The sequence below is a fragment of the Vulpes lagopus genome, chromosome 4 (genome assembly GCF_018345385.1).
Source record: "Vulpes lagopus strain Blue_001 chromosome 4, ASM1834538v1, whole genome shotgun sequence".
NCBI classification, from domain to species: Eukaryota; Metazoa; Chordata; class Mammalia; order Carnivora; family Canidae; genus Vulpes; species Vulpes lagopus.
In genome coordinates, this window is record NC_054827.1 from 73,100,189 (window position 1) to 73,112,335 (window position 12,147).

Below are 12,147 nucleotides of genomic sequence, written 5' to 3' on the forward strand. Positions count from 1 at the left end.
AAGAATCTAATGACTAATAGCAGTAAGTTTTAAAATTATTGGGGCCATTTAGTACTTAGGCACATTCAATTATTCAACCAACCAGTGTTTAACTTAGCATATACCCTGTGCCTGGCATTCTTCTCAATGGTACACATCAGAGAATTAGATAAATAACAATCTCAGGCCATCTTACAGCTAATTCTAGCAGGGGAGGCAGACATTGATAATATACAAAACAAGTGAGTTGCCCAGTATGTTAGAAGGTGATAAGGACTATAAAAGAAAAAAGCAAAACAGGATAAGGGAGCTCAGGAGTTCGCAAGGAGAATTGAAATTTTAAATAGAGTGATCTGGGAAGGCTGCATCTTCATTTTAATAGACCCAACAATCCCATGTATCTCTGATATATCTTACATTGCTGATAAATTAATCTTACCAAGACTTCTGATTGTACCATTTCTTTGCTCAAAAATCCTTGATTCCCTATTTGCCAAGGGATAAAGTATAAGCTCCTTTCCCTGGTGTGCCAAGTCCTCACCATCTGGCTCAGTACGCTCTCACCTTTTCCCTGCTCCCACAAACTAGACGCCTCACTGTACTCTCTTGCTACATCCTATCCTTTCCCCCTTGTAGGTTTTGTTCTCTTGCCCCCTCCTTTTTCCATCTCTCTCTACTTCCTGACATTCAACCCAATCTTGAAAGTTCAGACAGAAATTTCCTTCCAGCAAAGCTTTCTTCCTACATCTTCCATCTCCAGAGTTCTCCTTCCTCTAAATTCCTGTAATACATTATTCCCTGAATGTAGCATTCAACAGATACACCGTAGTTATAAAAAGCTTTAGTTCCTTTGCTGGATTGTAAGCCTCTTAAAGACAAGAACCATTTCCTTCCATGTCCCCAAAGTATTCAGCATTGTACCTTGCAAGAGTGATCTCAAGTAGCTAAGAGCTTCTTGATAAGTTGTTTGCTTCAAATTTTAATTCCAGTGTTGTTAACATACAATGTTACATGAGCTTCCGGGGTAAAATGATTCAATCATTTCATATATTGCTCATGTTCATCAAGATAAGTGTACTCTTAATTTTTATTTATAAGGAAAAGAGGCAAAAGTATTTAAGAATAGGCAACCAGATTGTGTCTTTAAAATCTGAGTCTCTCTAAGAAAAATTGAAAGCCTCATCTGTGGGCACATAATGTTCAAAGTGCCAAGGCTGTTAACAGACAGTTGGAAGACTAAAGACACAAAGGAAGTGTTATCATTTAAACTTTTTGTTCCACTTAAATTTAAATAATTAAAAATCAGGGACCAACTCTCACATTTCTACAATATTGAAGACCAAATTTTACTCAGAGTAGGAGCTTACATGGGAGAAGTTTTCAGTACTGTATTTTAAATTCTGAATAAAAAGACATTCTGAAAGAAATACATACCAGAATTACATAAGTCTACTTACAAAAGGCACTGCATAATCTATAAATAGAAGATGCTTGTTTTTATCACTTACTTTTACAAGGAAACATCATTTTGTCTCTGAAAAAACATTTTGGGCCACTTCCCCTCCAGTCCAAATCTCACGTGGCGAGACATGCAGCACTTGGTTGTCTGGACCTCTGAGTATGATCCGTTGGCCAATAACCCTGGATGGAAAAAGAATGGAGCAGGCTTGATGGTGAATAGTCGATTTGGATTTGGGTTGCTAAATGCCAAAGCTCTGGTGGATTTAGCTGATCCCAGGACCTGGACCAGTGTGCCTGAGAAGAAAGAGTGTGTTGTTAAGGACAATAACTTTGAGCCCAGGTAAGTGTCTTCAGGAATTTTAAAGGTGTGTGTGTGTGCCCATGGCAGTATTTGATCATAACATGTGTCACTCTGCCTTATTTTTTTCTTAATTGCCCTTCTGAAGTAGATGGAATAGCATTTACCATCGTTCCCTGTGAGTCCATGGGAATCACTGAGAGATCAAAAATCTGCAAATCATGTTAGCATATTTCCATTTTTCCATTTCCTAGCCTACCTGTATTCACTTTAAGATGTATCATTTTTTTATATGTTAGTAAGAAAATCACTGCCAACTACACTATTACCATCAGTTTTAAGATTAATCCCAAATTCAAAGATGTTATTTTTTAAAATGCATCTTAGAATTGATTAAATGTAGTACTTGCCAACCAGTATTATCCAAAATCTATTTCTAGAAGGGCCTCACTGGGGCAGCCCAGGTGGTTCAGCAGTTTAGCACCGCCTTCAGTCCAGGGTGTGATCCTGGAGACCCGGGATCGAGTCCCACGTCGGGCTCCCTGCATTGAGCCTGCTTCTCCCTCTGCCTGTGTCTCTGCCTCTCTCTGTGTCTCTCATGAATAAATAAATAAAATCTTTTTTTAAAAATAGAAAGGCCTCACTTCATGCTACAGTACTATGTGATTCATGATTTCTCTTCTGTGAAGTACCCTCTGCATATTGCTTTTACATAGACCACATCCAGCCTACCAGATCGGGCCACAGAAGCAGAATCTGGTATAACTATTTTGTCATTCTATCAAGGCAACCATGATTTTACTAAAGACCCTCTCACAAAATATCTAAGGGTGGGAGCCCTGGGGAATATTCATTATGGAGATAATATCATTTCTTAAGAGATTTGATTGGAGTAATGGACCATTTTTTAATGGGTCCAAGGCCAACCTGCTTGAATTCAATTCCATAGCAATAAGCATTATATTCTTATATCTGGGTTCCTTACCATTTTCTTTTCTATTTTATTTTATTGTGGTAAAAATACTTAACATGAGATCTATCCTCTTTAATATTTAAGTGTGCAATACATTATTGTTGATTCTAAGTATAGTTGTTGTACAGCTGATTTTCAGAATTTATTCATCTTGCTTAACTGACATTTTATGCCCATTGATTAGTAACTCTCCATATGCCCTTTCCTCTAGCCCCACATAATTCTTCTTTTTGAATCTATGAATTTGACTATTTTAGATATCTTTTGTAAGTGGAATTATGCAGTATTTCTCTCTGTGATTTATTTATTTCACTTAGCATGTCTTCAAGGTTTATCCATATTGTTGCATATTTCAGAATATCCTTTTTTTAAAAAAAAAAGAAAAAGAAGCTAATATTCCATCATGTGTATATACATTTTCTTTTATCCTTTCATCTGTTGATAGACATTTAGGTTGCTTCCCCATCTTGGCTATTGTGAATAGTGTTGCAATGAACATGAGATCTCTTCAAGATCCTGTTTTCAATTATTTTGGATAAATATCTGAAGGTGGGATTGCTAGATCATATGGTAGTTCTCTTATTAATTTTTTGAAAAACCTCTATACTGTTTTCCATAGTGGCTGCACCACTTTGCATTCCTACCAATTGTGCAAGGGTTCAAGTTTCTCCACGTCTTCTCCAACACTTGTCTTTTGCTTCTTTGGTAACAGCCATCCTGACAGGTGTTTGGATTTGCATTTTCCTGATGATTAGTGAAGTTGAACATTTTTTCATATACCTGTTGGCCATGGGTATGTCTTTTTTAGAGAAATGTCTATTTAAGTATTTGGCTCATTTTTTAGTCGTTCTTAATTTTTTGTTGTTGTTACTGAGTTGTAGAAGTTCCTTACGTATTTTATAGATTAACCCTTTATCAGATACATGGTTTGCAATATTTTCTCCTGTTTTGTAGGTTGTCTTTTCATTTGATTGATGGTTTTCTTTGCTATGCTGAAGATTTTTAGCTTGATGTATTCCCATTTGTTTTGGTTACCTATGCTTTTGGTGTCTTAACCATAAAATCACTGCCAAGACCAATGTCATGAAGCTTCTTCTCTATGTTTTCTTGTAGACTTACAATTTCAGGTCTTATATTTAAGTCTTTACTCCATTTTGAGTTGATTTTCATGTATGGCATTAGATATGCATCCAGTTTCATTATTTTGAATGTGGATATCCAGTTTTCCCAGCACTCTTTGCTAAAGAGACTCCTCTTCCCCTATTGAGTACTGTTAGCATCCTTGTTGAAAATCAGTTGATCATATATGCATGAGTTTAATTCTGAGTTCTCTATTCTGTTGCATTGGTCTATATGTCTCTTTATACCAGTACCATACGGTTTTGATTACTGTAGTTTTGAAAAATATTTTGAAATGAAGAAGTATAATACCTCCAGCTTTGTTTCTCTTTCTCAGGGTTGCTGCGGCTATTTGTAGTATTTTTGTGATCCATAAATATTGTAGAACTTTTTATTTGTATTTCTATGAAAGTCTTACCATTTTTTACACTTTAAGATTTATTTATAGCTTCTGAATTGGGTTCTACTCATTAAGAGGGAGCGACAACAAGCTTACTTAAGTATCTAGTCAAGACTAATGTGTGTATATTTGCATAAAATGCAAAGAAAAAAAGACATACTTTATCCAGTGATTTTTAAAAATGTATTTAGAGCCCTGAAAGGTAATGGAGAAGTTATCATTGAAATTCCAACAAGAGCTTGTGAAGGACAAGAAAATGCCATCAAGTCCCTGGAACATGTGCAATTTGAAGCAACAATTGAATACTCCCGAAGAGGAGACCTTCATGTTACACTCACTTCTGCTGCTGGTAAGCTTTTCACAAACTTCAAAAGTTTATTTTAAATCATTTGTTTAAATTTTTAAGAGTATATTGACTGACTTTAAATCAATGATTTTTTAAAAAAATTTATGACTGAGTTTCCCAATAGATGTTTTCAGGACTTAAAAGACTTATTTTTTTCTTGGCCCACTCATTCCCATTGGTTCTTAGATAAGCAGAGAATGAAGTCTATTTAAATAATATCAATTAAGAAACCTTTCTGGAGATACACAGTTTCAAACTGTGTTCATTTTCCCAGATCACTGATCTATCATTGATTTCTTAAGTAACGCATTAGTGAAAGTTACTCTGATAATAACACTGACAGATATATCAGACACATCCAGGGAATCAATGAAAAATTAGAATTCTGATCCATGAAAGAGGATTGGGAAAACTTAACAAATATTCCATGATGATATTATGAAGTCCATATGGTATGATAGACAGTCAATTGGCCTTTCCTGAGAAAGCACTAACTCAGATGAGATCATGCATGGGGAAGGGCTTGTGAACCATAAACTATAATCCAACCAGGAAATGATTCCTAATACTCCTTCATGTTTTAGTAGGATTCACCTGACTAAATTCAATTTTTATAGGTGATCATGAGGAAAGATGAGCTCTCTCTATCATCTTCCAGGATATAAACTTCCTAGAGGTTTGGACTGAACTCTGTTAATTTTGGAGTTATGCTTTCTAGATATCTTGGAGTTGGCCTGAAATAAGGGGGGAATGTTTTCTCATTGGTGGCCCTAGTGTTCACCTGACCCTTTCACTTAGATCTATAGAGAGCTTGAATTTGAAACTTTAGAGTTAACAACTACTACTAGTATCTATATGACAAAAGATTATTAAATTGATATAGCTTTATTTTTTTTTTATGTCTACACTAAATTATAGGCTCAGGCACCAGTTAAATTGTAAAGACTTCCACTTAAATTTCAAATGATAGTTGCACTAAAATGTATTTTAGGTTTTTGACTCTATAGTTTGTAAATGTGGTTCTAGGAGTTCTCCTTATTCAGCTAAACCTTAATATATTCATCTAATATTTTGCCAAAATATTTAGTGAGGAATTATATGCCAGGCAATATGCTAATTACTATGGGTAACAACATTTTTTTATGAATGTCTCTATCCTGGTCTTATATAAAAATTGTAAATTAGAAAGGCTAATCTCTCTCATTTTTCATTTTCAGTTAGTAGATGCTAGAGTATATCATATTCTCAGAGTTGTTAGGACATTAATTAACTGGTATGTTTCGCATGAAAATAGGGACCAGCACTGTACTGTTGGCTGAAAGAGAGAGGGATACATCTCCTAATGGCTTCAAAAACTGGGATTTTATGTCCGTTCACACCTGGGGAGAGAATCCCATAGGCACCTGGACCTTGCGAATTACAGACGTGGTAAGTATAAATGAAAAGATATAGGAACAAAAAACAAAAAAAAAGAAAAGAAAAAGAAAAGATATAGGAACACAGGCTCACTTTTAAGCATTTTGAAGCACTTTTAAGGTATATGGTATGGTATGGTATGGTATGGTATGGTATGGTATGGTATCATATGGTATCATCATTAATAAAGGACCTAAGGAACTCTGGTTATCCCTAGTAAAAGTAAGGAAAAAATGTAGTGTTTCAATCTCTGCCCACTTGGCTTTATAAATTAATTGAATTGACTGAATGAATAAATAAATAAGCCATACTATAAGAAAACCAGGAAATGGTACTAGTAAACCAAGAAATGGTACTAGTAAACTAGAAAACTAGTAACCAAGACACACTGGTTAATAATATTATAGTGTGGCAAGTCCAAGTGTTCTAATGTCAGAATGTAGCCAGCCACATGACCTGCTTAGCCACCAGAATCCCCTGTAGCCACAAAGATAAATACTACAACAGCTTTGCTATGACCTTCTGATGGGGTCACACAAACTCTTACCAATGTTTACTGCAGTGGCTATTTACTTATTAGACAAGCTATCTCCTTTAACATGACTTTTTTGTTTTGTTTCAGTTATGCAACAAACTGAAAAGCATTTTTCATTTCTCTTTCACTCTGTTTACTAACACTCTTTGATATCTTTCTAAAATTGTAACTCACAGTCATAAAAATAGAGTAGGGAGTGTCTGAACAAAAAGCCAAAAGCATCTGAATTATCTACTTTTTCATCTTTTCTCCAGCATTTTCTCCAGGCTGAGCACATAAATGAATAGGGCTCTGGGTTTGAGCTTTCCCAAGATAGAAATGTTACAAATATCAGCACCAGATTCAAAGTCTGGATAACTATTCTAAAAGAATTTAAATTCCTGAAGATTTCTATTGAGTTAATACAAACTGTTTAGTCATTGTTCCCTTTTTTCTTTGAGAATAGCTTTCTCCTAAAGACTACTAAAATTGGGGATCCCTGGGTGGCTCATCAGTTTAGTGCCTGCCTTCAGCCCAGAGAGTGATCCTGGAGTCCCAGGATCGAGTCCCATGTCGGGCTTCCTGCATGGAGCCTGCTTCTCCTTCTGCCTATGTCTCTGCTTCTCTCTCTCTCTCTCTCTCTCTCTCTCTCTCTGTGTGTCTCTAATGAATAAATAAATAAAATCTTATATACATATAAAAAAAGACTACTAAAATTGTGATTTAGAACCAGAATCTAAAATTCCAACTTCCATAGGGAAACAAGAAAATATTCTTAGGAAGTCGTTCTATTCTTGAACTTGGCCTCTGATCTTTAACTCGGATTTTTAAAGGTTTATTTATTCATTTGAGAGAGAGAGAGAAAGAACAAGCAGGAACAGGAGGGGCAGAGGGAGAGGAAAGAATCTCAAGCACACTCCTCACAGAGTGTGGAGCCCATCACAGAGCTCAATCTCACCACCCTGAGATCATGACCTAAGCCCAAACCAAGAGTCAAATGCTTAACTGTGCCACCCAGGCACCCTAACTCAATTTTTAAAGAAACTAAGAAAATCTGTTTATCAAGATGAGACTATTTTATATCAGGTTCATAAAATCTGACTCTACACTTTATATATTTTTTAGATATTTTAATTTCAGCATAATATTTTCAGCATAATTGTTGAGCCTTTAAAAATTATTGCTCTTTCCATAAATACTAGGTTTTAAGGGCTGATTAATACTGAAGGCTATTCATAATACTCAACAGAGGCTTTTCTCCTCCCCTACTGGAATGTTTCTATAACTTGATAATTATTAAGTATAATTCTGTTTGTAGAAAGTTCAGTCAACTTTCCAAGAACATTCTTTTTTTTTTAAAGATTTTATTTATTCATGAGAGACACAGAGAGAGAGAGAGAGAGGCAGAGACACAGGCAGAGGGAGAAGCAGGCTCCATGCAGGGAGCCCAATGTGGGACTCGATCCCAGGACTCCAGGATCATGCCCTGGGCTGAAGGCGGATGCTCAACTGCTGAGCCACCCAGGCTGCCCAGAAAAGAACATTCTTATAAAGAGTTTTCCTTTTTTAATCAAATGAAGCAAATATTCAGTCTTTAAATCCTTGAACCTATAAAATGTCCATTTTCATGGCCACAGTGACTCCAGTGATTTGCTTCTTTGTACATGGTGCTCTACTCATGGAATGCACTAGATTTTTAAGTTAAATTTTATAGATATTTCTAAGGAGCTTGATGTTTCTCAAAACACACCCTAAAATTATGTGTATGCTTATTCATCAGTCTGGAAGAATGCAAAATGAAGGAAGAATTGTTAACTGGAAGCTGATTTTGCATGGGACTTCTTCTCAGCCAGAACATATGAAACAGCCTCGTGTATACACATCCTACAACACCGTTCAGAATGACAGAAGAGGAGTGGAGAAGATGGTGGATCCGGGGGAGGTCTGTGTGGCTCTGTTTTTGATGCACCTTTCTTTGAACCTTAGTAGACAATGTAGTGAGGGGAACTATATCTAACTTTCAGGCAGGGACAGAGTCAAACATGGTTGGGGAAGACAGGGAAGGGGAGTGCTAAACTGTTTTCTGTAAAATAAAACGCTATTATTTTTTAAGTTATTCTTTTGTCCAGAATTTAGAAGCTGAAATTAATGAATTCAAAATTGTGAAATTCTCTAACATGACTTTTCACCATTTATGACATAACAAATTGTAAAGACAGCTCTTTATGCATGATCACACATGCCTAACGTCTGTAATACACTGAGTTTTTAAGTGTTTTTCTTCCTTGTCTCATTTAATCAGTAATTCTTGTAACCTAGAGAGGACAGACATTAGTATGTTTGCTTTCCAGAAAGAAAACCAAAGCTCAAATGACCAAGTCCTCTAGGTTTCTCTTTACTAATTCCTTAACTGACGTTTTTTTGGCAGCTCCAAGGGAAGCTACTGAATCACGATTCCTCTGAGAAAATTTCATAGGATACTAGTCAGTCATTCCCATTCCTGTGTCTCAGCCTACTGAGGCTGCTGGCTTCTCCCTTATCGGACAGAGGACAGGCACCCCATTTTCTTTATCTCTTAATTCCCCAGCATTAGGACAGTGCCTCAGATGTAATAGGTTATCAGAATTCCCAGAATGAGCTTTCCTGAAGTCTGGCTCAGTGATAGATATTTTAGAAGATACAAAGACATAATATTTGTTTAAGAAATTTATTTTTTAAAAAAAGAAATTTATAAACTAGCTGTGTGAAGTCGTCAGCTCAGATTCTGACTCCATTTATATTCTGCAAAGTAGCTTCCCCCCAGGTCACCACCTCAAGGGCCTTCTCTTCACAATCCCAGAGGCAAGTTGACTTTGGGTATTTCTCCCTCCAAAATTCCTTAGGGGGTATTAATAAGCCCTGGTAATTGTGAAAATGTTGAGATACTTCCACAATGGTTGACAAAGAGCTGCCTCTCTGATATCTCTGGTTCTGCTCTACCCAGTTCATCCATCTCTCCCAAGACCTCTTTCAAAACCTCAGTGGCTGAAAGAGTAGCTCCTGACAGAACAAGGGGCTTCCAGAAAACCTCTTCCACATGAAGCATTGTTTCTGCCTTCTATAGGAGTTATTAAATATTTTAACATCAGCTTCTTCCCAAAACATGGGCAGGGAGAAAAGGAGTAGGAGTTGGAAACTATTTACTTTCCATAGGACAAAACCATATTATTTTAATTTTTTTCTTTTTTTTCAGAATTTATAAATTAAAATTAATGAATTTAAGTTTATTAAAGTCCCTAAAATGAACTCTTCTGTAGTAGGCTGACAAGTGAAGGAGAGCAATAGGTATGAGCACTTATAACCATCATCTCATTCAGTCTTCAGAACCACCAGAAATATAGATTTCTTGCTGCCATTTTACAGGTGAAGTTCAGGGAGATTAAACAGGTGTCAGGGGTACATCAGTTAGTACAAAAATGAAGACTGAAACCCAAATTAGTATGTTTTCTAAGCCCCATGCTCTCTCTGCTTCTCAAACCATCTCCTTAGGAGTAAGCAGTAGGCATGTGCTGCAGCTGACTTGCTTGGCTCTAAATACAAATCTCCTTCCTTTTGTCGGTGGCATTTTGTGTTTTAGGAGCAGCCCACACAAGATAACCTGAAAAAGAACCCCCTCGAGTCAAAAAACCCCAGTGGCAGCAGTTCAGGGGGCAGAAGGGATGAGCTGGTGGAGGCAGCCCCATCTGAGGCTATGCTCAGACTCCTACAAAGTGCTTTCAGCAAAAACTCACCCCCAAAGCAATCACCAAAGAAGTCTCCCAGTGCAAAGCTCAACATCCCTTATGAAAATTTCTATGAAGCCCTGGAAAAGCTGAACAAGCCTTCCCAGCTTAAAGACTCTGAGGACAATCTATATAGCGACTATGTTGATGTTTTCTATAACACGAAACCTTATAAGCACAGAGACGACCGGCTGCTGCAAGCTCTGGTGGACATTCTGAGGGAAGAAAATTGAAATAAGTGTGTGGTCCTGAGTTGGAAATATTCATGCTTCCTCCTTCCCCTTAGATTTTGCCTGTGTCTGAAGTGGTTGTTTTTGCCATTGGTTCTTATGCTTCTAATATCCTTTGTGGTACTTTTGCTTTTCCTCCCCAAACTAGACATATGAAAGGGATGAGCTCAAGTAGAGAACCCAACTTCCTGAATTGATCGTGACTCTTTCAAATCACATCTTCCCTGCCTGCACAAGTGACATGTTTAGTTCTTTCTGGAGCCGTACTTCATTTTGCTTGTGGTCCTCACACCATATTAAAATGCCTCCTTGAGCCCTCCCATTTCATTTCTCAAAAGAAAAGCATCACCTGGACAAGAGATTCATTCCAAGAAGTAATCTGCAAATGGAACCGCTCCTCTAACTTTAACCCTGTGTTTGCCATGGTTCTCTGAACTGTGATGCCCAAAACGGTTTGGAAAGTTTCTAATGAAAGAGTTCAGAAAAGAAAAGAAAAGAAAAGAAAAGAAAAGAAAAGAAAAGAAAAGAAAAAGAGTTCACAATTAGACCCATACACTTGGCTATCCTACCCCACCATACTACTCATTCAGGGAGTGGCCATTTGGTCCTTTAGGGGAGAAGCTGAGTAATTTAGATCCAGAAACAGTCCTTGCAATCTGTGTTACCTGGTTTGAGTAGTTTTAGAACATTTTTCTTTGCTTGGTGTGCCATGCAGAGGCCTCCATGGCTCTAAAGGTGCCCAGGACTTGTGTATGTTCTGATCTTCCTCTGTTTCCCCTAATGAAAGTTCTCATTACCTATGTCCTTTCTCAGTCACAAACTGAATTCTGAGAACTAATTCATATTACTTTCTTAGAATAAAACTTAGACTTGGGACTTGGCAAATTCCTAGTCATATTTTTTTTTTAACAATACTAACAGGAAACCACTCATGACACAGAGAACCAATATAAACAGGAAAATAATTATAATGGGAAGAGCCAAGGGGAGGTTTTGTTTGTTTTTAAAATTGTATTCATTCAAACAGGTTTTTCTGGATCTTTAAAACTGAGTGTTCATTCCTTGCCACTAAAGGTTTTTCTCCAATCTCACAGCTGATAGTATTCAAATATTTACCAAATTGCTTCCAATAGTCAGTTCAAGAGGACACAGACTGGCAGTTCCCAGGCCTCATATGTCCCTCAGGTAGACTTTGTTTGGCATGTCAAATGATTTAAAAATGTGAGTGATAACTGAAAATATGAAATTTCACGTAAAACTTGATTCTCAGACCCTTTTTCCCTCATGGCAATAGTTGGCTGGAGTTGAATAGTAGCTGCCCAGCTAGATTTGAGTCCCAAGCCCCTGAGGTACCCTGTTCCATGTTGCTTACAGAGGCCACCTTATTGATCAGCACCCAACAAGCATTTATTTTTCCCACTGCTGCATTAAACAAACACATACAAAGTGTAACTGCATTGAGAAAAAAAAATCCTCTACTTCTTCCAGGTAGGATATGATCAATAACTATGAGGACTTGCAATGATCTGGTTAACTTATGGGTTGGGAAAAATGATATTTTAGACCCTTGAAAGTACCTCTGAAATCTTGATATATTCATTTAATCTCATCTCCCCGGATGCTCATTTATATTAAATTTTTTAACTGCCA

The 12,147-nt window shown here is 36.9% G+C and overlaps 1 protein-coding gene across 1 annotated transcript in view; it reads left to right on the top strand.

Moving 5' to 3' along the window:
- The window catches only part of PCSK1 (proprotein convertase subtilisin/kexin type 1), a 41,144-nt gene extending 30,214 nt beyond the window's left edge, over positions 1-10,930 (top strand). The window contains exons 10-14 of the mRNA XM_041753894.1: positions 1,547-1,780; positions 4,422-4,579; positions 5,871-6,004; positions 8,287-8,448; positions 10,123-10,930. Coding sequence (XP_041609828.1) covers positions 1,547-1,780; positions 4,422-4,579; positions 5,871-6,004; positions 8,287-8,448; positions 10,123-10,500 — 1,066 coding nt within the window. The 3' untranslated portion in view covers positions 10,501-10,930. The remainder of the gene's footprint in view (positions 1-1,546; positions 1,781-4,421; positions 4,580-5,870; positions 6,005-8,286; positions 8,449-10,122) is intronic.
- Positions 10,931-12,147: the final 1,217 nt, after the last annotated feature.